Source organism: Leopardus geoffroyi, chromosome D1, assembly GCF_018350155.1.
Source record: "Leopardus geoffroyi isolate Oge1 chromosome D1, O.geoffroyi_Oge1_pat1.0, whole genome shotgun sequence".
Classification (NCBI taxonomy): Eukaryota; Metazoa; Chordata; class Mammalia; order Carnivora; family Felidae; genus Leopardus; species Leopardus geoffroyi.
The window spans coordinates 107,912,970-107,938,676 of NC_059329.1; the positions used below are offsets into that span (position 1 = coordinate 107,912,970).

The window sequence follows — 25,707 nt, forward strand, 5'->3', positions numbered from 1 at the left end:
AGGTGGCGGCGCAGCTGCACCAAGCCCAGCCCCCAGCAACCCCAGAAAAACAGAAAATACAAAGCTAAAAATTCCTTGGCCTGGACGCAGACGGTCAGTTGGAGATTCCGGGAGCCTTCTGGCAAATCCGGGAGGTTTGACCTTCTGCTGTAAGCAAAGCCTAGGGGCGTCCATGACAGGCAAAGGGCAGGGGAGAAGAGAACATGTTTTTAGCATATGGAAAAGGGAAATGGAAAGAGACGAGAATTCCCTCACAGATGCCTTGGGTTTCGGTGGCGATAGCGGTGGCGACCGACCTCTAGCCGCGCAATTCTCCAAGTGAGGCGCGCTTCCCGAGCAGCTGAATCCCCTGGAGAGCTTATTTTTATTTATTTTTTTATTTTTCGTCACGTTTATTTATTTTTTAGAGGGAAAGAGGTGGAGTGTGAGCGGGGGAGGGGCAGAGAGAGAGGGAGACCCAGACTCCGAAGCAGGCGCCAGGCTCCGAGCCGTCAGCACAGAGCCCCACGCGGGGCTCGAACCCACGAACCCGGGAGATCATCACCAGAGCCAGATCATAACCAACTGAGCCACCCAGGCGCCCCCGGGGTAGCTTAGTTTTAAATGCAAATTCCGGGGCCTCCCCTCACGGCAGGACCTGGGAAACTGCGTGTTTTAGCCAAAAGGCCTGTGGCTTCTGCGGCTCCTCGCCCGCCCAGGTCGGTTCTCTCTCCACTGCTCTCTACTTGCTATTTTAAAATTCATAATGAGCTCCTGCCCTGGGAGGCAGGGTACGGAGGCAGGCAGCCCTGGCCTGGAAATCCGGGCCCAGAAGCCCCGCTCCTCGGCCTCCTGGCTGGGCGCCAGAGCGGCCGGGGTTGTCCAAGCCTTCTGGGGGAGTTCGGGGCCCAGACACCTATCCCCGCCACACCCCCACTTCTAGCACCCTCCCAGACTTCCCTCCGGAACTGACCCAGCCAGCCGGTTGCTCTCACAGCCCCAGAGGTGACTTCTGGCTCCCTGGCTGGCCTATTCTGATCCCAATCCTGAATTCCAGCCCTAAACTGGGAGTTGACGCACGACGAGGGGCTAGAGGCCACGTGGCAGCTGGCCAGGGCCACTGGAGAGCGCGCTTGGGCTTTGACCTCTGGTTCCCGTCCCCACTCTGCTGTGTGACCTGGGGCAAGCCGCCTGCCTTCTCTGAGCCTCGGTTTCCTCGTCTGGAGGAAGTAGCACCAACTCTCGCCCGGGCTGCTACGAGGGGCGCGTGAGAGGGGTACCCACCGCAGGGTCAGCACGGAGCCAAGCATATAGCAGGTCCTCGGGGCCAGGAGCAGCTGCTACTAAGAGGCTCCGCCTAGGTGGGGGGCTGGGGAAGGGGGGGCCTCCGCCCCTCCTCACACCAAGCGGGGTCAGGGAGGTATGACTCCACTCACTTCCCCAGGCGGCAGGCCTGCTTAGCTCCAGGCCCCAACCGGGGCTTCGAAGGGGTGTCAGGGGATCGTAGCCGCCCTCTCCACCCTGGGGGGAGCCTCCAGTCCAACAAAGGCAACCTGGAACTTTGAAATAGAAGCTTCCCAAAATAGTGGGTCTGCAAGCTGGTCTCCCCTGCTGCCTGGCGGGTGGCAAGGAGGGAACGAGTGCCCGGCTGGGGCCCTCCCACCAGCCTCCCTGCAGCCTCGGAGCCCAAGGAGGGAGGGCCCTGCCCAGTCCCCACCTCCGTGCTTTAGCCAAAGCGGCCTGAAATTGTCCCAGCACCGCTGAAAGTGAGGCTAGCGGTTCCCTGATTTCAAGGGCTACATGTAGAGGAATCTGGAAGTTCGGATTTAGGAATGTGAGGAGGCCACCCGCAGAGAGCTGCAGAAGTCTTTCTCGGTAGCTAGACCTGACTTTCTGGCCCAGGAGCCCACGCTGAGATTAAACTTGAACCGTGGCAACAGCCCAGTTGGTATTTCCTCCACAAATGTAATTCAGTAACATCACCCCATGGCCTCATTTTTTTTCTTTTTTCTTTTCTTTTTTTTTTTTTAAATATTTGCTTCATCCTTTTACTTTTGGTGCTAGAGCCGGAGAAACGACGTGCCTCGATGCCCCAGGCAGCCTGGGTACCGCGAGCTCTGTCCCTGGTGCCCAGACTGGTGGGCAGTCATTCCTGGAAACGGAGTCAGGAGGACTTTCTTCAAAGCATCCGGGGCATCTCGGGACTGACTTGGCCGGGTCGCCGGCCTGCTGTCCCTGTCCCGCTGCAGGCCGGCTAGGGCAGAAGGTGCGATGACCCAGGGTTCCCACACTTGCTAGCGGTTCCCGACGGCAGCGGATCACTCCTTGGCTCCCTGGCCCCTTCCATACCCGCCGTGGCCGCCCGCAGCTCCGTCCGTGGCGTTCGCCGAGCTCCTGGACTGAGCGGGGGGCGTGGGCCTCTTCCAGGCCCTGAAGGTTCTCACTCTCTTCCTTCCCTCCGTCTTGGTGCCCTCCCACATACTCATTGAGAACTTCTCGGCCGCCGTGCCCAGCCACCACTGCTGGGCGCCCCTCCTGGACAACAGCACCGCCCAGGCCGGGGTCCCCGGGGCCCTGGGCCCCAAGGACCTCCTGACCGTCTCCATCCCCCCGGGCCCCAACCACGAGCCCCACCGGTGTCGCCGCTTCCGCCAACCCCAGTGGCAGCTCCTGGACCCCAACGGCACGGCCACCAACTGGAGCGAGGCCGCCACGGAGCCGTGCGTGGACGGCTGGGTCTACGACCGCAGCACCGTCACCACCACCATCGTGTCAGAGGTATGGGCCTCCAGCCGACGACCTGGCCTCCCCAGGGGCCAGCGATGGCCACCCCCCCATGCCTGGAAGGATCGTACGGCTTCCATCAGCACTGTTAAATTAGATGCTACTCCCTCAACACATTTTGACTCACTGCTTACGACGGGGAAGTGAGCAGAGTCAGACCTCCCTGACCCCCTGATCTGGATAAACAGGGAGGCTTGGAGGAGCTTATGTTCCGCAGGCAGATTCAGAATTGGTCAACGTTTATTTATTTACTTATGTATTTATTCGTTTATTTTTAAGCTTGTTTATTTGTTTGAGAGAGACAGATGCAGAGTGAGTCGGGGAGGGGCAGAGGGAGAGGGAGAGAGAAAATCCCAAGCGGCCCAGAGCCCGAGGTGGGGCTGAAACTCATGAACCATGGGATCGTGACCTGACCGAAACCAAGAGTTGGACACTTAACCAACTGAGCCACCCAGGCGCCCCAGACGGGTCAATATTTAAACTAGTGCTGACAGGAGATCAAACTCCTTTAAGTGGCAGGCATCATTGCGTGTGCTTTTCCTTCGTGTCACTACGATCTCCCGGGGGGTCTCTTACTGTCGTCTGCATCTAACAAATACATCCAAACAGAAGCACAGTGAGGTTAAGTAACTTGCCCAGGACACACAGCTCAAGTGCACAGGAACCTGACTCAAGCCAGGCGGGCAGGAGCTAGAAGCTGGGTCTTCGGCATGTCCCGTCCTGCCTCTGCAAAGGAGAAAAGCAGCTTGGAGGGAGAGGCAGGTGGGGAAGGCCTCCCCGGAGATGAGGCCCGGATTAGGCGACGAGGAATCAAGTGACTGGAAGGTGGGGCGAGAGCCCAGTTGGGACAGAAGTCTGAGTAGGAGCGGGTCTGGGGTGTCGCAGGAGCGGGACGGGCCCCAGCATGTCTGGGCAGGAAGGGTCCGGGGCTGGGCCACCGTGTGGGGAAGGTCAGTGAGGAGCAAAGGAAAGTCACTGGAGGCTTCGGGGCAGGGAAATGAGGGGATCCGCTTTGCGTTTTCTAGAGATGCCTTCGCCCTGGGGGGCAAGGGGCTCCTGCCACAGTGCTGGCGGCCCCATGAGGGAAGCAGCTTCAGGGCCCTGCTTCTGGGTGAGGAAACAGCCCGGCCGGGGGCCGGGGGCCGGGAACCCCCCCCCCCGGGGGCCGGGAACTCCCCCCCCCGGGGGCCGGGAACTCCGCCCCCCCCCCCCCCCCCCCCCCCCCCCCCGGCTCACCCAGCCAGCGATCAGCAGAGTTAGAAGCCCAGCCTGTGGTTCAGCCACTGCCCACCGCCGCCATCCACTCAGGGTGGCCGGTCACACATGTGCCACTCAGCTAGCTGGGAGTACAGAGCCAAGGCCCCGGCCAGTACACCCCTGCCACCTCTGTCACCTGGCCCTAGGAATCTGGGGCCCCCCAAAACCCAGGCTGACCAGGTGCTCCCGGCTGGGAGCTCCCGACCCGGACCTCCCTCTGCCACCCAGGCCCTGCTATTCCACGTGCCCTGAGCCAAGCTGCTGTCCCTCCTTCTCTTCCAGTGGGACCTAGTGTGTGACCACAAAGGCCTGAAGCCCATCGGCCAATCCCTCTTCATGACCGGGATGCTGATAGGGTCCTTCTTCTGGGGCCTCCTCTCCAACCGGTGAGTATCATCTGTCCTCCTGGCTCCTCCTCAACAGAATGAGCACTGTGGGGACAGATGTACAAAAATGGCCCATGAATGTCCACGTTCCTGGAGAGACGGGGCTCCCTTGGTCTGGCTGGGGGTCTAGATGTGAGTTCCAGGTCCCCAAGGGGCAGTGACGGCCAAGGACCCAGGTCCCCAAGGGGCAGCGACGGCCAAGGACCCAGGTCCCCAGGGGGCAGTGACAGCCAAGGGGCAGCGATGGCCAAGGACCCAGGTCCCCACGGGGCAGCGACAGCCAAGGGGCAGCGACGGCCAAGGACCCAGGTCCCCAAGAGGCAGCGACAGCCAAGGGGCAGCGACGGCCAAGGACCCAGGTCCCCAAGGGGCAGCGAAGCCAAGGGGCAGCGACGGCCAAGGACCCAGGTCCCCAAGGGGCAGCAACGGCCAAGGACCCAGGTCCCCAGGGGGCAGTGACGGCCAAGAACCCAGGTCCCCAAGGGGCAGCGACAGCCAAGGACCCAGGTCCCCAGGGGGCAGTGACAGCCAAGGGGCAGTGATGGCCAAGGACCCAGGTCCCCAAGGGGCAGTGACGGCCAAGAACCCAGGTCCCCAAGGGGCAGCGACAGCCAAGGGGCAGAGACAGCCAAGGACCCAGGTCCCCAAGGGGCAGCGACGGCCAAGGACCCCACGCTGGATGCTGTGCTCTGAGAGATTCCCTTGAACACCACGCTCTCTCCTTTGGCAATTATGCCAAACTTCTTGAGCACCTACTGTGTGACGGGTGCTGTGCAGTCCCTGCCCTCAGGGAGCCCAGAAGCTTCTCAGGAGAAACAGACCCCTTGTGACTCCGAGTACGTGGCATGCCGTGAAATGGAAATCCGCCTCCCCCTCCTCCTGCCCTTCCTCCCCCCCCCCCCGTCCCCCCATCACCCTCCTTCTGAGATGGCGCCCCAGGACCTAGCCCCGCACCTTCTCTTGTCCAGCCACACACCCCCGCTACTTGAGATGCTGCTCCGGGGTCTGCGGTGTCTACACTGCCCCCACTCAGCTTGTAAACCCCACTGCCTGCTCTGAGTTTCCATGAGGGAGAGGCTCACATTTGCCACGGCCAGAGCTGAGCTGCTGACCGCCCCCGCCGCCCTCCCCCCCACCCCGCCCCTGCGCACCAGACTCCACCCTGGAAAAGAGCCCCCAGCCTGGGGCCCACACCCAACCTTAGAAGCCACCCCGTTCTCCTTTCCTCAGGCCCGGCCACACACTCCCCCCAGCCCCTGCCTCTCCTCCTTGAAAGTCCCCTTGCCCCGCCCACCCACCTCTCTTGCCCCAGGCAGGTCCCGGCCTCCTCCAGGGTCTCTGGCCTCCACTCAAGAGTGTCTTTGCCAAACCCTGTATGTGGATCTGGTTGATCCCAGCCTGAAGTCCCCCAGGGCCACTGCACCGAAGATGGCTCCTAACCGCCCCCTTCCCCACCCACCCCTGCTTGGCACTTGGCTTCCCCGCCCCCCACCCCGTGCCAGCCCCTCCGGAGCCCCCGCGGCACCCTGGCTGCAGAGCTCTGAGGTGGCCGTGCCTCGCCCAGAAGACTCTCCCCACAGTCCGTGCCCAGCATGCCGGCTTTGACTCCAGCCTGCCTCCCCAGAGAGGCCTCCCAGCTCTCCCGCCTCAGGCCCCGTGGGCCCCACGGCTGCACCTTCCTTTCTCAAACACCACACCTACTCTGTCAGCATTTGCTTGCTTGTCTGTGGTGCGCATCCCCACAACAGGTGGCTCCGAGAAGGCAGGGGCTTTCTTGCTGTGTCCCCAGCATCCAGCGTGGGCTCAGTCATTTTGTGAATGAACGAACGACTCACTCCCCTGGCCATGCAGGCTACGGGGTCTGACCCCTGGGTTCCAATCCCCACCTGTCCTTCCCGAGCTTCCTAGAAGGCAGATTGGTGGCTCCTCCGTGCCTCGGTTTCCTCCCGTGCGTGGGGACCCGGCCCTATGCATGGGGTTGTTGTGATAATAAAGTGAGTTACTCACACGCAGAGCTCGGGCCAGGGCTTGGCACGGGGTCAGCGCTCCGTGCTGGGGTTCTGCTACCGTCGTTACCTGTGGGCCTTTTGCTACGCTGCACGCGAGGGACGTGGTCCAAATGGCACTTCCAGGGGACCCGCTGCCGGGCAGCTATGGCTCAGTCCCCAGGGGCTGTCCACACAGGGAGCCAAATCGCAGTCGGTCTGCAGGTGACCCAGCGAGCCTGGGCCCAGGGCCGGGTGTCGGCATCCAGACCTCGCCCCGGGTCTGGGCCGAACGGGCCGGTTCCTGGGGACCCCGCTCGGATAGGCAGGGCCCAGCTTTGCGCGCATCTCTCCCGTCAGACCGCCACACGCTTTAGCTAAATGCAGGCAGAGGTTTCGGGCTAAGCTGGCCTCGGGGCGGTAGGTGTGGGGCGCTCTGGTCCCCTTGCACAGACTGGCCGGGAGCTGGCCGCCTTGCCCCAGGCCACACGCGCTCAGCCTCCTGGCCGCACCGCCCCCTTGCTCGGTGTCTTGATTTTCAGAACTCCGTGACATGGTCCTCCTGCGTACCCCCGGTTTACACATGGGGGGACTGCAGCTCGAAGACGTGGAGTCTTGTGCCCAAGGCCACCCAGAAAGGGCAGAGCTGGACTCGGACGCAGGCTTCTGAGGTCGAAGCCCATTTTTTAAGAGTTTTTATCTAAGTTCCAACGTGTCCACATGCCTCGTCGTGCGTGTAATGTAATTTCAGGTGCCCAACGTAGTGATTCAATCGAGGCCTGTTCTCTCTCTTTTTTTTTTTTAAGTGCATTTATTTATTTTGAGAGAGAGAAAGCATGAGTGGGGGAGGGCCAGAGAGAGAGGGAGAGAGAGATGTGGGGCTCAAACTCGCAAACCGCGAGGTCATGACCCGAGCCAGAGTTGGACACTTAATCGACTGAGGCTCCCAGCTGCTCCAGCCAAAGCGCGTCCTTGACCATGAGGTTATGCTGCCCCCTGAGAGCAAGGCTTTTGCCTTTTTTTTTTTTTTAATGTGTATTTATTTTTGAGAGAGGAGAGAGGGAGAGTGTAGGAGCAGGGGAGGGACGGGCCGGAGGCGGGGTGGGGGGGAGGGGTGCAGAGAATCCCAAGCAGGCTCCGCGCTGACAGTGCAGGGTGGGGGCTCAATCTCACGCTTCGTGAGATCATGACTTGGGCCGAAATCAACACTCCGGACCTTTAACCAACTAAGCCGCCCAGGAGCCCCCAGGCGTCTGCCATTTTTGTAATAAGCACCCCGCCCCCCCGCCCCCCCCCCCCAGCATGCCCCTGGGAGATCCGGGAAGGAGACAGAGATGCCCCAGCAGGGGCCCCTGCCTTCTTGAACCCTCTGTTACCTTGAGGCACTGGCCCCTATGCCCGAACCCCCAGGGGCCCCCTCCAGGCCCCCACTGTGCTTGTCTCCCGACCAGGTTTGGGCGGAAGTGGATACTGAACTCGTGTTATCTACAAATGGCTTTGGCCAACACCGGCGTGATCTTCGTTTCCCATTTCTTCATCTACTGTGGCCTCCGGGTTCTGAGCGCCTTTGCAATATCCGGCATCATCATGACCTCGGGGATGCTTCGTGAGTCCCCGCCTTGGCCTGCTCCCACCAGGGTGGGGTGGGGTGGGGGTGCGGTGGGGAGGGGAGGCCCTTACCTGCGGATGCCTGCGTCACCTTTCAGTGGTGGAGTGGACCACGACCCACAGGAGGGCTGTTACCGTGACAATCCTGGGATGCTTCTACAGCCTGGGCCAGATGGCCCTGGGGGCCCTGGCCTTCACCCTGCGGGACTGGCGCACCCTCCTGGTGGCCGTGTCGACACCCTTCTTTGCCATCTTTCTGATATGCTGGTCAGTACGGTGTGGGGCCTTTTCCCTTGGGGAGAACATCACTCACCAGGAGGGAGACTTGGAGTTCCAGGGTGCCCCTCGCCCCCGCCACCCTGGCTGGCCCAGGACCCCAAGATGCCAAGAGCCACGAAGGGCAGCCATGCGTGCAGAGCCCTTGCTGAGGGAGACTTCTTGGGGGTTCGGAGTTCAGGGTGGGCGTTTTAGCCAGAGGTCTGAGGCTCCCGTCCGGACTGCTGGCCCCCCGCCCCTCCCCGTCCTTGGCACCCACCGGCCCCACCCCCTGCAGCCTTCACATCGCTTGCCGGCCCGTGCGTGGGCTCTGAGTCGGCGAGGACTGACAGCAGATACGAAAAGAGATCACCCTCGCTATTATTTTGGGTGTTGCGAAACTCCCTGGGGTCTGGAAACAGTTGTTTGGGTGAGGGCTGAGGGAAGAGACACAGGGAGGCAGATACGAGTTCATGGCGCCTGGAGTTCTCTCGCCTCTGCGAACCAGAGTTGGGTAGACCTGGGCCCAGGGGAGTCTACCGTGGGGTAGGGAGAGTCAGAAGGACTCATTCATTCATTCTCAAGTATTTGCTGCCCCCGTGCCAGACGTGGTTTCAGGTTTGATCTGACACGTCAGCAAATCAAACAGACCAAACGCCACTGACCACACGGAGTTTTGATGATACAATTACCACCATTTTCAGAGGAGGGACTGACGCCCAGCGAGGTTCAGTGGCTCACCCGAGGCCGTGCGGCCCAGCGAGTAGCAGAGGCAGGATCTGAACCCAGGCAGGCTGGCTCTTTTCACCGCACTGCCACACTGCCTTCCGGAAATTCTTAGCTTCCCTGCAAACAGGGACGAGACCCTCCGGGCTGGGAAAAGTCCAGTCCTTGTCATCCAGGAGCCACTGCTCCCTGCCACCTGCCCTGAGGCTGGGAAGAAGCAGAAGGAAGAAGGCGGAGGCCGCTACGCGCATCTGTTTCCTTAACAGGTGGCTTCCAGAGTCTGCCCGATGGCTCATTATCACGGGCGAACCAGAGCAAGGGCTGCAGGAGCTCCACAAGGTGGCCAAGATAAATGGCCACAAGGAAGCCACAAAGTCACTAACCGTAGAGGTGAGATGCTACTGTTGGTGACCCCAGAGTGTGGGACATGACCGGGAGAGGACGGCCACCGATGTCTTTGGACCAACTTCAAACTAGCCGCGCCACCGCCTCCTCCGTCGACACCACGGGTTCCGGCAGCCACAGCGCCACGAGACGCCAACATCCACCTCGCCACGATGACTGTCACCTTGCCCATCTCTGTCACCACCACATCATTCCCACTGTCACCACCCGCTCTGCCATCACCATCACCAACACCACCGCCAATGACAGCAATATGAGGGGCGACCCGCCCACCCCGCTTGTCCGCCACTTTAATCCACATACGTGACATAGTCACTCACTGCGCAGGGCTTCTCAGGGTGTTCGGGGACAGCTGGCTGTGCTTATCTGAAGGCAATTGTTTCAAGGAAGCAGGTGTGGGAGGAGTGCAGCCAGAAACCAGAAAACACAGCCTAGGGCCGTGGGGAGGGGCGTGGGAGGATCAGGGAAGGCTTCCAGGAGGAGGTGACTGACCAGGGCTGAGCTGAGCACAGGGCAGGCAGGGCCCAGAAGGTCAGGAAGGGTCTGGATGGGCAGTTGGGTGCGGTCGGGAGCCAGTGTGGCCCGAGTAGGCGTGCCCTGACACCAGCCACGAGGAACAAGGGGGGTGGGTGGGGCTTTGTATGGCAACTACCGAGAGCAGAACAGCCCGCAGGCCACAGCTCAGAGGGCCAGAGCTGGGACTCAAGACTGGCTCCTTGGCTCAGAGTAAGATGGGCCAAGTCTGCAGATGGGAGCTCGGCCAGGGGGCCAGAGAGAGAGACCTTTCTGCCTCCATCGCAGCCCCCACCCCCGAGGCTCTCCAGAAGCCAAGGCCAGGCCCCTCCCATCACTCTGTTGTGGTCGAGGTCGCAGTGCCCTGGCGTGGGGGCGGGGCCGACGCCCGGCACTCCCGGTATCTGGTGCTCCCTGGGCGTAGGAGCTGATGACCAGCATGGAGGAAGAGTTGACCTCTGCGAAGGGCCGCAGGTCTGTGCTGGAACTGTTTCTCATGCCCACGCTCCGCTGGCGGACCTGCATCATGTCCCTGGTGTGGTATGCCGTCCCTCGCAGACACAGGGCTGGGGGGGGTGGGAGGGGGTGGTGCCCGTGGAGGCAGGGGGGGGGTGTCGTTGGCGGAGGGAGGGGGGGAGAGGAAGGGGAGGAAGTAGGGGAACGTACCTAATTTTCCTTCTTCCCTACCTGTGCCTGGTAGTAAGCAGCTGATTGGTCAGCTGGGGTTGATGGATATTTGGAGGTGGGTCGTCTAATGGGCCTGTTTACCTTCAACCTGGCCGTGCGGTCGGTCGGCCGGCTGTGGGTCCTTCTACCTTGTTCGGGTTTCCTCTGCTCCGGTTTGTTGCCTAAAAGGGCCTCTGCAGTGTCCAGGGAGAAACGGCTCCCACAGACCTCAGGAGGCCCGGTTCTGGCCGGGACAGGCAGCTCCCCCAGAGGGCAGGCCCTGGGGAGAGGATATGGGAGCTCAAGCCAGCTATAGGGCAGGACCAGGGGAGGACTAAGCCCAGGCTAGAGGCAGAGCCCGTGTCCCCCGAGCTGCAGGACCAGCGATGGCTGGGGGGGGGGGGCACGCTCCTCAAGGGCTGACCAGCGGCTGGCCACCCACTTACTTCAAGTTCATTTATACCCCCACTTTACAGATGAAAAAGCAGGGCCCAGAGGGGGCAGGGAACTTGCCCAAGAGGCCAGAGCAGACATCTGAACCTTGGCTGAGCTACCTCCTTGCCCCCTGTCGCCTGCCAGGCCCCACACTGAGCACGGACTCCCCAGCAGGCCCTGTCTTGGTGCCCAAGGGCACCTGGGACCAGGAGAAGGCCCCCGAATAAGACAAATTCAGTTCAAAGGACTTGCAGAGAGCATACTAAGAAGTGAGGGTCAGGTTTGATGGAGACTTGATCTTGAAACAAAACTAAAGATCGGGGGGGTGCCCGGGTGGCTCAGTCGGTTGAGCATCCGACTTCAGTTCAGGTCACGATCTCGCGGTTCATGAGTTCAAGCCCCGCATCAGGCTCTGTGCTGAGTTCAAGCCCCACATCAGGCTCAGTGCTAACAGCTCGGAGCCTGGAGCCTGCTTCGGATTCTGTGTCTCGCTCTCTCTCTGCCCCTCCCCTGTTCACGCTCTGTCTCTGTCTCTCTCAAAGATAAACATTTAAAAAAACTAAACATTAAGAAAACCCTTAAAGATTAGGAAAACATTTATTTTATGCTCTATTTAACCACATATGGGTTCTCATGGCAAATAGTTGCTACATCTTAGAACAGAGATTGAATTTTTTTTTTCTGGCTTAAGTTTTTTTTTTTTTTCTGACAAATTAGAAGGAGGGCCGGGTGGTGGGGTGGTGCCGGGAAGGTCCAGGGCCATTCTTTCTTTTTTTTTCTTCTTTTTTTTTTTTTTTTTTAACGTTTATTTATTTTTGAGAAAGAGCAAGAGACACAGAGTGTGAGTAGGGGAGGGTCAGAAAGAGAGGGAGACACAGAATCCGAAGCAGGCTCTGGGCTCTGAGAGGTCAGCACAGAGCCTGATGCGGGGCTCGAACTCTAAAGCTGTGAGATCATGACCTGAGCTGAAGTCGGCCGCTTAACCGACTGAGCCACCCAGGTGCCCCGAGGACCATTCTCCCGAAACCTTCAAGGCTTCCTCAGTTCTCCCAGCGGCTAGCTTGGCTTGCTTTGTTATTCCAATCACGGGCTGGGAAGCCGCAATCAATCCCCGGTGGGTTTCGACTTCCCCTGTCCCCTGTCACCTACCGGCTCTAGATCCCCAGGGTCCGCTACTTTGAGCCAGAGCTGAGCCCCTCCCCCACGAAGCTGTTCCTAGGGGACCACAGCTTCTGTCTGCAGCTGGGGGCTCGGGGCGCAGTGCTGGGATGAGTGTCCCTGAGTCCCTGAGGCAGTGATGGGGACAGATTTGCAAAGCGATGGGGAACAATTTCATATTGTGGCCACCTGTGGATCCAAACTCAACATCCAAACTTCAGAAATCCAGCTACTGTAAGTTAAGCTACTGAGGAACCTGTGCAGGGGGGTCCCTCCCGTGTCCACCCCCACCCGGAAGGCCTGGGATGGACGTCAGAGAGCAGGAAGCTGTTGGGAGAGAGGGCTCTTGGGATCCCTTCCTGTGGACTGCTAAGGGGAGGGGAAGGAGCAGAGAAGGGGAGAAGGGAGGGGAGGAGGAAGGGGAGGGGAGGAGAGGAATGGGAGGAAAGGGAAGGGGAGGGGGGAAAAGGGGAGGAGGTGGGAGGGGAGTGAAAGGGAGAAGAAGAGGGGAGGTGGGGGTGGGAGGGGAGGGGAGGGCAGGGAGGGGGTGGGAGAGAGGTGGAGGTAGGAATGGGAAGGGAAGAGGGGTGGGGGAGGGGACGGGAGGGGGGGAAGGAAGCGAATGGGGCAAGGATGCCGTCACTGTGGGACAGTCTCAGAAAGGCCCCGGCAAACCCACGGAGGACTCAGGAGCTGGGGTGGCCCCTCTGGCCTGTGTCATGGGGTGCTCTCCGCACCTGAGGGACAGCACCCCCAGAGGCTGGGAAAATACGACCTTCCACCCTGAGAGAGGGACAACCCAGCCCATCTCTTTCCACTACTTCTCCCACCTTTCAGAGCTAAAGAAACCGGCGTCCGGAAAAGGGCCAGAAAGGGCCAGGTCGTGATTCTAGGCCGTGCCGGGGAAACAAAGCCAGAGAGGGCTAGCGCCAGCACTGAGGCTCGACCCCCCAGAGCCCAGTCAGCCCCGGGGGGGGGGGGGGGGGGGGAGGGTTCCCTTCTCCCGCTGGCCTGGCCGAGGCCGGGAGCCTGCGAAGTGAGGCCCAGCCCCCTGCGGCCAAGACCTAAGGTGAAATGGAGGAGGCCTGCCCTTTCTCTCCCTCCTGGGACAGGCTGGCTCTAGAGAGGCTCGCCCTGCATCTGACAGGCAGGCTTTTGGGGCTCTGGTAGTGATCCGCCCCGCTCCCCTCCGGGCTGGCTGTGCCCTCTGGGGACGACCCAGGTGTGAGGTGACGCTGTACGGGTGCCCTTTCCTCTGCGGGGCAAGGACCCGACTTCAGCCTTTTTCCTGCAGCTTCTCCCAAGTGACATCCTACCAGGGGCTGGTCCTTGACCTGCAAAACCTGGGGAAGGACATCTTCCTCCTCCAGGCTCTCTTTGGAGCCGTGGACCTACTGGCCCGGTGCATCACAGCTTTCTTGCTCAGTTTCTTGGGCTGCCGCACAACCTTGGCCAGCTTCCGGGTTATGGCTGGCCTCTCCATACTGGCCAACAAACTGGTCCCACAAGGTGAGGCCGAGGCAGCTTGGAGGAGGGGCGGCCCGAGTGGGCTGAGTGGCCGACAGCTTGGGCCACTGGCTTCCCTGCTCACCCCGTGGGTCCTTCCCCTCCCTGGGCCCGAGAACATGGCGCCCCCGTCCAACCCCCCCCCCATCGGCCCCCCCCCCATTCCCCCCCCCCCGAGGCAACTGAGGTTCGGAGACATGAAGCCAGGAGCTGGAGGTCACTCAGCTAGCAAGTGACAGGGCCGGGCGTGGGCCAGACTTCAGACCAGAGGCTGGGGCTGAGGTGGGAGGAGGGGGAGGCCGTGAGAAGCTTTGGGTTGCTGGATGGGAGGCAGGAACCCCACGTCTGGTGCACCCTGGGGTTTTTCTTCTCCCTTGTTAAAGAAGCCAGAGGCATTTGCGTGCAGAGTGTTGGAGGGCCCTTGTCTGACTCTTTTCTTGCTGAATGAGGCTCTAATGCCCTGAAAAAGCCTCTCAAGTCTCCTCTTAGGGCTCCAGGCAGGGAGGCGGGTGGAGGGGCAGGGACAGGCAGTGGCAGCAAAGCCAGGAGGGAGGCAGAGGGGCGGCCAGCATCCAGGAGGGGCTGAGTTGGGGCGGACCCGTCTGCCAGGGGCCCAAACAAGCAGAAAACTTGCAAAAGGCCAGTGCGTGACGTGACGGGTTATGCGACTCTGCGTTACAAATGTGGGCAGGAAAGCTGAGGCCCAGCCCACGGGCCGAGCGTGGCGTGGGCCTCGGCTTCCCGGCTAGGGCTCCCGTGAAAGCCAGAGTACCCACAGGGGGTGCTGAGAGCCCTCCCGAGCCACCCCAGGTTGGCCCACCCCAGGCCTGGCTGGACTCAGGCCCCGCCCCCACCCCCAGCCCACCCACCATCCTGCCCACACCCCCCGTGGGCACCTGGGCGCAGTCAAGGAAGCCTTGCGGGAGAACCCAGCCCTTCCTCTCCAGGCTGACCGGGCACCCCCTCGGGCAGACCCCACTGTCACCCTCTTCCTCTGCCCAGATTGGCAGACCCTGCACATGGTCTTTGCTGTGCTGGGAAAGGGATGTTTTGGCATCATCTTTTCCTGTGTCTCGGTCTACAAGCCTGAACTCTACCCGACTGCACTGCGGTAGGCTGGGCCGCGGGCTGTGCCCCGGAGGCCGGGGAGGGGGCCGGGCCCCGGGTGTGCCAGAAGGGGACGTCCCTGGGGAGGCCAGCGGGGAGGGCAAAGAGGGGGCTGGGCATCCGGGAACACACAGCAGAGGGTGAGGAGGCCCCTGGCCCCAGCTTCCTTCCTTCCCCCAAAGACTCATCCTCAGCCGGGGCTCCCAGAACAGCATTCCCCCGGAGTCTCCACCGGGAAGGCAGTGGTGCCATGGGGCCCTCAGGGATCAGAAACTGTTTTGAACCCCAGAACCTTCTGTTCGGGTGAAATCTTAGAAGAACCCTCAGCGAGACCAAGAGCTGCCCTAGTGAAGTGCCCTCCGTCCCCCCACTTGCTTCCCACTGTCCCCTCCCTGCCCCAAGAGAGCCCTGAGTCACCTTGCAACAACCCAAGGGCACCACGGGCCACAGATGGAAAACCGGTGGTGTAGAGTTAAACTATCCCCACATCGGGCGGTTGGGTAAACTGAGGCTCAAGGACCCCGACACCGTCCAGGACCTGGAGAACCAGTGAGTGACCCCCCCCCTCCCCCCGCCCCGGCCGGGCTGCCAGGATGTCGCGGGGCAGGGCTGCAGATGTGGGGACAGGCTCCCCTCAGCCCCGGGACGGGACAGCCCAAGGGGGCAGGGAGACGTGCTGGACGAGGAGGACAGGAGATGGGCTGTGGGCTCGTCAGCGAGAGGGCACCTGCATGCCGCGTGCTGACCGCGTGCCCGGTGCCTCGGGCACGCGACCCGGGCGCCTCAAGGCTTGCGTCTGAAACCACATAACCGTTACGACCACCACGCTGCCAGGAAGACACGATTTCCAACCCTGCTTACCGGAGGCTCGGAGAGACGCAGGGGCTGATTCAGGGTCTCACAGGTAGAAAGCGATCGTCCCTGTCCCTTGGGCAGGAAAACGGAATGATTATGAGCCTGACCCCCCAGCCAGGCTGCCTGGGACTGAATCCCTACCCCCCAGGCGCGCACTCACCTCTCTTACCAAACTCGCTCACGAGGACGAGGACACGGAGCCGGCCCTGACCGCGCTCCTTAAATCTTCCGCTAGGAACTCTAGGCCCAGGCAGATGAACAGGCCATTTCTCTCCGACCCTCTGGGAAGAGATCATGCTTTTCTCGTGGCCAGAATCACCGCTACGCTCTGCTTCCTCATTTGTAAAATGGGCGTTAAGGAAACAACACAAAACCCAGCCAAGCTCAAAGAGAGGTCTTCAAGGTGAAGCGATTATATTAAAGCGCGGAGAAGAGCGCTTGGCCCGCAGCACAGGCCCCCGGGAGTGTGGCTGCTGTGTCCTGGGTAAGGGTGGTCCTGGGGAGCCCACAGGCTGAGCCGGAACCAAGGTCATGCTAATAATAGTAATAATAACCGCTGGTGCTTCGGGGTTTTAATATAGCATCTTACTGTTTCAATATAGCATCTCATTTAATCCAAACAACAATCCCACAAGGTACTGTTACGTTCAGTTTCACTGCCAAGCGAATGAAGACACAGAGGGGCCATGTAACTCGCCTAAGGACACTCAGCCAAGAAGCAGGGAAGCCGGGACTTAACTTACTCTTTCACTTTTGGGGGGACCTACTGTGTTTCGGGCACTGTCTTCCGCTTCGGGCACTCGGCGGAAAAGAAAACCGCGATCTCATAGCGCTTACGTGCTCGTGAGACTTGACCCCCAGCCCTGCCCTCCAAGCCCCCCAGCCATGTCACCACACACCACTCTGTCTTTTGATTATCCTAGGAAATCGGCAGCGGCCACGGGCAACCGGCGAGAGGTGGTCGTTACAGAAAGTACCTCGTTCTAGAAATTCTGCCTGTGTGGAACCCCTTTGGCCAAAGATCCCCACGGACGGAACCGCCTCCTCTCCAACTGAGGGTGGAAGAAATCAGAAGAACCTTGAGAGTTAGGCGGGGCCGGGGCTGGGCGTCTGGGCGCTGAGGCCGAAGGCTGCTTTCTCCCCTCACTTCTGTTCTCCCCCCACCTCAGCCCTGCAGAGCCGAGTCCGGCTGGCTGATCGAGTCCACACCACTAACAAGACGGGTCCTTTCTCCTCCCCGTCAGGCTCCCGTCTCCACACCTTCACTCAGAACTCCTGACACTTCACTGACCCGGGCACCACAGTTTTCTCACCTCCAGGCTACCAGAGTGGATCACAGGGCAGAAAGGGAAGGGTCTAGACAAACCTAGGTTCCAATCTCTCCCCCCATCCTCTGCAGAGTCCTCGTCTGTAAAATGGAAACAATCATGAAACCTTCCTCCACGGGGCAGGGGGTGGTGGGGACAGGGTTAACAGATCTTAGCACAGCTGAGAGTCCAACAAATAGCACCTGCTAACGGGGCTGCCGGGTACCGGTGTTCAGGTTGTGCACTGCCCAAGGCACCAGCTGAGGAGGCATGTGGGGGCTGAAATCCAGCCCGGGCTCCGCTGGCACAGAAAAGAGTTGTTTTCATCCCCCCTTACTTATCCGTTGGGGAGGAAGGGCTTCCCACCCATGGTTATGGGGATGGCCTAACATTGGACGGCTCAGGCCAGCAGCGTTCATTACTCACAGGTGTTCACGGCTCAGGGCGAGTGGCGCCATGCAGCACGCAGGGCGCGTGGGGCTGCACGCAGGAACAGCGTGAACCACCAGGGGCTGTGGGAGGAAGGCTTTGCAGCACCAAGAAGGCAGAGTGACCCCTGGTTCCCGGGGGAGGATGTGATCGGCTTGTCTGAGGAATCCCACCCATTGACAGGGCACTGATGCCCCCTGCTCAGGAATAATAGGAATGGCACCTGGTTGCTGGCTGAAAAGTGTTTTTTGCTACGGGACCCTATCCGCGGGAGCAGGAGGGGCGGGACTTGGAGTTCGGCCACTCGAGACCCTCCTGGATTCCCTACCTGTCAAGGCAGCACATAACATCAGGCTTTAATCTGAGCCCTTACACCACAAGGGCACCCCTTGGTTGTCTATCTCAGTGGGTCGCCTTCGCCTAATTCACGTAAAGACCCTCCCCGTGGGGGCAGCAGCCCGTGCCGCTAAAACTGTGGGATCACGGAGGCCGACCCCCTGGTTTAGAGGTGAGGAAACTAAAGCTCAGAGAGGTGGAGTGACCAGCTTGGAGTCCCACAGCCGATCCCTGGCCCGGCTCCCAGTCCAGGGCTCTTGCCCGCACCCCGGGCTCCTCACCCCCCACCTCCAGCCGTCCAGGCCTGACATCAGCAGCCCTGTCACGTCGTTACTCCCACACCCTTCCCTGGAGATCCAGACCCTCTAGACAACTGCCCACTCCTCGGGCGACCCAGGGAAACCTCAAGCCGTGGATTCCCCACCCCAGGCATCCCCACAGCCCTCTGTCACATCCGACTCCCACCAGGCTAATCAAACACCATTCAAATCATACTGCCCGTCTGCTTAAAATCCTCTGGTATCTCATCATAAAGATCACACTTCCCCCGCCCACAGGCTCCTATGGGTCCCTAGCCTTGCTTCGCATGTAATACATTTTTAAACATTCAAATCATGGGAAGTATGTTCTTGGATCCTCATGGAGATCAATTAGAAATCAGTAACAGAGAGATATCTGGAAAACTCCTTCAAACATACTTCTAAATAACCCCCGGGCTAAAGAAGAAATCGCCAAGGAAATTAGAAAATATTTTGAATCGAATGAGAATTTTAAAAGAGGACATATCAAAATTTGCAGGATGAAGCTAGAGAAGCGATTCAAGGGAAATTTGTATCATTAGGTGATTATATTAGAGAGGAAGAAAGTCTCAAATACCTCAGCTTCCACCTTAAAAAGCTAGAAAAAGAAGAGCTGACTAAAACTTAAGTAGGTAAAGGAAAGGAAATAAACAGAAATCAGAGAGACAGAAAATGAGAAAGAAAATTAGTGAAACCGGAAACTGGTTCTTTGGGAAGTCAATAAAATGTGTAAATCTCTGGACATACTGATCGGGGGGGGGGGGGAAAGGAGGAAAGAAGGAAAAAAAGAAGGAAAGAAAGAAAAGGAAGGGAGGGAGGGAGGAAGGGAGGAAGAAAAGATACACACATCAAGAGTGAAAAAGAAAGCATCATCACCAACCCTACAGACATTAAAATGATAAGGGAATATTACAAGCAACACTTTACCCACACATTTGACAACGCCGATGAAATTAACAAATTTCCTGAAGGATACGAATGCGCAAAGTTTGCTTAAGAAGAAATAGATAACATCATTAGCCCTAAGTCTGTTAAAGAAACTGAAGTTGTGGTTTAAAACCTTTCCAGAGGAAACTCCAGGCCCGGAAGGCTTCCCTGATGAATCCTGCCAAGCACCTAAGCAAAAAAATAATACCAGTGATGCCCAAAATCTTTCAGAAGATTGAAACAAAAGATAACACTTCCCGGTTCATTCTTTGAGGCCGGCGTTACCCTAATCCCCAAATCAGAAGAAGATATAACAAGAAAACTATAAACCAGTATTTTTAATAAACATAGACATAAAAATTCTTTTTTTAAGACACGATTCTTTTTTTTAATGCTAATTTATTTTTGAGAAAGAGAGAAAGAGAGTGAGCAGGGGAGGGGCAGAGAGAGAGGGAGACACAGAATCCGAAGCAGGCTCCAGGCTCCGAGCTGTCAGCACAGAGCCCGACGTGGGGCTTGAATTCACAAGACTGCGAGATCACGACCTGAGCCAAAGTCAGATGCTTAACGGATTGAGCCACCCAGATGCCCCCAAGACATTAAAAATTCCTAACAAACATTTAGAAAATTAAATCCAACATTATGTTAAGAAGGGCAATACATCATGACAGAGTGGAGTTAATCCCAGGAATACAAAGTTGGCTTAACATTCAAAACTCAAGATTAACAAACCAAATTATTGACAAACTATAGAAGAAAAATCATATGATCATCTCAATAGACACAGAAAGTGCATTTAACAGAATTCAACATCTATTGCTGATAACATTCAGCAAGTTAGGAAAACTAGTGAATTTCCTCAACCCGATAAAGGACATCTGTGAAAAACCTACAGGTAACATCGTACTTAATAGTGAAAGACCGAATGCTTTCCTGTCAAGATCAGGAATGAAGCTCACCACTTCTCAAAATTGGTTCTAGTCAGGGCAATAAGGAAGGAAAAGATAAATAAAAGACAAGAAATAGATAAGAAAGGAAGACACAAAACTTGTTAATTTGCAGATGACAAAATTATAGGAAATCCTAAGAAATCTACAAAAATGTTACTAGAACCAAGAAATGAGCTTGGCAAGGTTACAGGATACAAGGTCAAGATACAAAAATCTATTGCATTTCTAGGGGCGCCTGGGTGATTCAGTTGAGCGTCCAACTTTGGCTCAGGTCGTGATCTCATGGCTTGTGAGTTCGAGCCCCGAGTCAGGCTCTGGGCTGACAGTTCAGAGCCTGGAACCTGCTCCGGATTCTGTATCTCTTTGCCCCTTCCCTGCTCACGAGCTCTCTCTCTCTCTCTCTCTCTCTCTCTCTCTCTCTAAGACAATAAATAAATAATAAACATTGGGAAGAACATTTTTTAAGTAATATAAAGGATAATCCCATTTTAAAACAGGCAAGGGGCACCTGGGTGGCTCAGTCGGTTAAGCTTCCGACCTCGGCTCAGGTCACGATCTCTCGAGTTCGAGCCCCACGTCGGGCTCTGTGCTGACAGCTCGGGAGCCTGGAGCCTGCTCCGGATTCTGTGTCTCCTCCTCTCTCTGCCCCTCCCCTGCTCATGCTCTGTCTCTCTCTGTCTCTCGATAACAAATACACGTTAAAAAAAAGTTTTTTTCAACAGGCAAAAGGTTGGAACAGATGCTTCACCGGAGAGAATACACGGACGGCAAGCAAGTGCGTGCAAAGAGGCGTCACATCGGCAAACGCGAACCACACAAATGCCACCACATACCCACCAGAATGGCAAAGATTGAAAAGACCAGGCGTTGAGGAGATCGTGGGGCGACTGTGGGAATGTAAAATGGTCCGGCCACTTTGGAAAACAGGGTGGCGGCTTCTTAAAAAATTACACGCACGCCAGCCGTGCCACCCAACTGCTCCGCTTCTAAATATTTCCCAGAAGAGATGGGAGACTGAGCCCGTACGGGGACTTGCACGGGAACGGTCCTCGCGGCTCTATTTGCAACTTCCGGGAGCTGGAAACCACCCAAACGTCAATCAACGGGTGAGCAGACAGATTTCAGTGTGTCTATGCAACGAATTACAATTCGTGTAAAATATATGTATGAGAAGTGCTAGAAAACGCGGGCTAAGCCGGGGCCCAGAAAGAGGATCTGCGGGTGCTCAAGCCAAGGGTGGGGGACGGAAGGAGGGATTTCGAAGTTAGTGGCGACACACGGGCTCTGGGGTGATGGGTGTGTTCATTTCTCCTGATGACGGAGATGGCGCGGCGGCATTTCACTCCCTTGCACGTTTATTAAGCTTGAAAGAAAGCCTAGAAGGAGCCTTATCTGTAGGGAGACAGCTCCCAGCCCAGGCCCGAAGGCCACACGTGCGTGGCCAGAGGCCGTTGCAGCCCCGGGGCCGCGAGTGCGAGGTGCCGGGTGGCTCTGCGGTCACACAAGTGACGGGGCCGGTCTTTCCCGGGCTGGTGGCCGTGGTGGGAAGTGTTGCCCGGATGCCGGGCGAGAAGGGGCCTGCAAGGTTTGGGCTGACGTGACCTGATGGAGATTCCGAAGGATGGCCCTGCCTGGGAGCGGAGAAGGGGGGACAGGACCGCGGGGCTGGGGGCGGGGAGCCCCGTCCGGGCAGCTGTTGTGTCCCCAGGGTGCCGGCAGCACCCTGTGCAGAGAAGTGGTGGCAGGGAGGGCGGGGTTTGGATGGAGCCCCTGGGATTTGCTGGAAGGTCAGGATGGAACTTGAAAGACGGGAGGAGCCAAGGAAGACTGAGGTTTTCTGCTCACCCACCTGGTGGGGATTTACCCGCATGGGTGACACCTTTTCCCCCCGGGCAGAGTCATCTGGGAGACCAGGCGGTGGAGGGGAGAGTCCGGTGGGCAGGCGCAGGATAGGGCTCAGTCCCAGGGGGGCAGGGGCGGGGGGCGACGAGGCCACTCGGGGCCCAGAGAGCGTCGCCCGGAAGCTTTGAGCCCAGGATTGCCAAACTTCCCAAGCGTTCTTAAGTCACAATTTTTATGTGAAATCTCCAAAATACTCAGCGTTGGCTCTCTTGTTTAGAACACAGCATCTGGGCCACACCAGGTTGTCCAGAGAAGCCAAGCCACTCTCCCCTCCCAGCTGCGTCAGGAGCCACATGAGGACACCGTGGCCAGAGCGGTCACCCGGACCTTCCCAGGCCCCTCCGGCCAGCCTTCCCAGGACTGGGGCCATCTGTGTGGTGAGCGGGACCCTTCCCCCAGCCCCCTGGGCCGCCTCCCTGGTGTCGGGACCTCAACACGGCCCACAGTGGCGTTGTGACCTTCCCCCAGACCCTAGATGGCCCGATATCCAGTCGGTGGTGAAGCCAGAAAGCTAGGAACTGTGCTTAAAGCCTCCCTCTGTCACCAACTGGTGGCCAGGTCCCACTGCCTCCCTCTCCAAAATGTACCTCCCATCGATCCGTGTCTGTCCTCACCTTCGCCCCCACCCAAGCCATTGTCACCTCTCCCGTGGGGACCCCAGGAGCTCCTCACTGGCCCCTGCTGCCACTCGTGGCCCCGCCCCTCCACACACACCATCCACCATGGGCTCCCCAGGGCTCGTGCCAATGCCTTACAGGAAACCCTCCAGGGGATCCCCACCCTCTGTGGGTTCTCACGAGACCCCTAGGACCCTCCTCACCCCCCGCCAGCTTCCCTCTCGCTCACTTGGCTCACGGCACCATGAACTTGGCAGGTCCTTGCCCACCACGGGGACCTCACGCACGTTGTTCCCCTCCTGCTCTGCTCTGCCTTTAACGCCTGGCCCCTTCGCAGTAGCCGAGGTGTGAGTACTCATCCCTCCTCAGGGAGGCCGTCCCCCCTGCTGGCTGAGTGGCCCTTCCCACCCCCCTTGTTACTCCCGTGCCTTCCCGATTTCTTTCATTATCCTCGTAGAATCTGTCCTCACAGGGTTAGCGGTTGGTGGGCGTGCTGACATTGGGCCTCCGCCTCCCCCCTCCCTATACCTCACAGGCGGGAACGCTTTTGATCTATTCTCAGAAGTCCCCAGAAGTTTGCTCCAGGGCCTGACTCAAGGTATTTTTGTAAATTACTGTTTGTTGGATGAATGAATGAGTGAATGAATGAATGGGAGCAGAGCGAGCACGAAGAGGCCAAAGAGAACATTCCAATGTTCCCTTTGCCTCCACCTGCTGAAAGTCTAGAGCCCTGCCCACCCCCAAGGTTAGCGGGTGGCCAAGTCTCCAGGGACCCCCCACCCACCCACAAATACCCTCTTCCACTCCCCCTCCGGGCACAGACATGAGATCAGGTTCCCTGCCCGTGTCCCTCGTGCCCCCCCATGGCATCACTGGGAGGCACTGTGTTCTTTGGGTCCAGGAGGCGGCACGTGCCCTCACTGGGCCCCCGGAACCCCCTCCCAGGGTGTCTCTAGCCAAAATGAAGAAAGAAAATCAATCAATCGGCCCTTCTCTGGGAGTGAAGCAGCAAAGATTGACATTTGGGGGCACTGGCCGCCGTGCTCTCCACTGTGTGTGGAGGAAAGAGATGTGCAGCGAGACCGGAGCCACGAGAGAAGCAGAAGCAGGGGACAGAGGCAGTATTGCAGCCCCAAGGCGCCACACCGCCAGGGCGTCCCCTCCTCCCGTTACCAAAATCCAAGTTTGGCTGCCGTTGCTCGTGGCTCGAAAGGCCAGTACTCCAGAGAAGGGCTTCGACTGGAAAGGAGGATCAGCTTTATTCCGGAGGCCGGCCACCTGATTCTCGTCCAAAGGCCGGCTCCGAGGTTTCTGCCTGGCCCAGAGAATTCTCAAGGGCGTACGGTGATCAGTGGCATTTCTTGATTATGCGCAGACTCAGACGATACCAGCCGGGGAGTCGTCTCCGTGCTCGGAGGCTGAGCAAGAGATTTGGCCAGTCCCACCCAGGCCAGGGTGTTCTCATCGCTGTGGGCCAAACACGGCCTCCGTCTCCTCACCCCTCACCAGCTGAGGCCAACGGTGCATACGTGTGTGCGAGCGTGTGCAGATAAAGGCTGGAGACTGACCTGAGGTTTCTAGGCTACAGAGCCCTCGAGTAGAGCCACAGAGGAAGAGTCGCAAGCCCCGTGGCAGACAGAGACGCCAAAGGGGACGCCAAGTAACCAGGAGCCCGCAGGCCGGACCTTCCCTCCCCCGCCCCCTCCTGCCTTTTGTTCAAACAGCTTGGACGCGGAGTGAGCGCGAAGGTCCAGCCGCCCTCACATCCACACAGGTGTTCCTTCTCGAAAAGTAAGAGCTCCTCGTGAAAGCGGCCAAGCAGCTATCAGCCGTATGTGAAAAGACGAATCACATTTTGACCCAGATTTACAGCAGCGTCACTCCAGGGTGTGTCGGGGCCCGTCCTTCAACCAGCATCTATCCCCGCTTGATCTGACTCGGGGCCAACCCTGGCTGCCCATGAACCCTTCTCAGGTCAGTTTCCAGGGGAGCCCAGGTGTCTCCCCGAGTCCTCACTGCCAGGAAAAAAAAAAAAAAAAAAAAAAAAAGGATATTAATAACGCCTGCTGGGGACTGTTACAGGTGATCCGCGCCAACTCGCTTTGTCCTGAGCTTTGTGAGGTCAGAACCACTCTCGCCCCCATTTGACAGAGGAGGAGACTGAGGCACAGAGAGGTTCAACTCCTTTCCCAAGGCCACACAGCCCGGGCAGAACAGGAATCGAAATCCAGGCGGCCTGTTCCAGAGGCTGTGTGCCTAACTGCCTCTCGTTTGGGGAGAGTTCATGGGTTTGTTGAAAACACGGCTGGCGCTGGCTACTCTGATGGCAGGCTGTGCGCTTCCCGTCCCCAGAGGCAGGAAAGAAAACTCCAGATCGCCCAGTGTGCTTGCACGCTGCCGGCCAAATCCCGCCACTGTGCTTTCCGGCCAAACGAGAGGGATTTTGCCAAAATCCGCGGGACACCTTCCCGCGCCCTCCCCCCAGCTGGTCCTGGCATCCGCCTAAAATGATTCCTCCTAACATTAGGCTGCAACTCGCAAAACCAAACAGGGTCGGGGCCCTGCTAGAGGATTCGGTGTTCCTAAAATGCAGCTAAGGTGGCTTCTGACTTCTTCAGGAAAGATGCTGGAATCCTGAGCTCTGGGGGCCCCCCCGAGGCAGGGCTCCGGGCACTGGTGGGGGCAGGAGGGGGGGCGGTGTTTGCACCCGGCCTTGTTAAAATGTGCCAGCCGGTGGTTGCCAGTGGTGGGTGAGACCCTCCACAGAGCGAGGCAAAGTTCAGCCCGTCCGAGCTGCCCGCGCTCTGACGAGCCTTATTCCGATGGCTGGTTAACACCTCTCTGTTGAATTTTAACACGAAATATCTTTTTGACACAGCAAGGAGAGCGAAGTCCCTTTGGCAAAGGAAAGCCAGGCTGGCCCGCTCCGCCAGGCACGTGAAAGGAAGGCTGCCCAGCGCTCTCCTTGACCTATTTAGAGCGCATTTGTTCAATGGGCCAGGGGGTTCCTGCACCAGGGGGGCTCCTGGGCCTCGGAGGCAAGGGACAGGAAGCAGGGCTTCTGTGGACGAGGGCCAGCTGGGTACGAGGCAGGTCCCTCGTGGTGCGGCAAGCCGTGGCCGGGGGAGACGCGGGCTGTTCTGGGGGTGGCTCTGGAAGTCGGCTTGGGGAAGGCCCCGTTTCTGTCCGAGGAAACCGCTTACTGAGCTTTTTGGCAAGATTAAAGTAGAGCTAAAATCTGGTCCAGTGGGACGGGAAGCTGAGCTGGCAGCATAGAAAAGAAAAGGGATCTTTTTCCTGGTCCCCGGTGAGGGG

The 25,707-nt window shown here is 58.7% G+C and overlaps 1 protein-coding gene across 1 annotated transcript; it reads left to right on the top strand.

The window, feature by feature from the left end:
* Window positions 1–229: 229 nt before the first annotated feature.
* On the top strand, window positions 230–17,549 carry SLC22A11 (solute carrier family 22 member 11). Its single transcript, XM_045482585.1, is given in 13 exon segments — window positions 230–318; window positions 923–984; window positions 2,348–2,757; window positions 4,303–4,406; window positions 7,843–7,997; window positions 8,098–8,266; window positions 9,247–9,370; window positions 10,323–10,438; window positions 13,452–13,666; window positions 14,666–14,774; window positions 15,060–15,237; window positions 15,288–15,319; window positions 16,549–17,549. Coding segments are annotated over 13 exon segments (1,827 nt in total). The 3' UTR covers window positions 16,613–17,549.
* The last annotated feature ends 8,158 nt before the right edge of the window (window positions 17,550–25,707 follow it).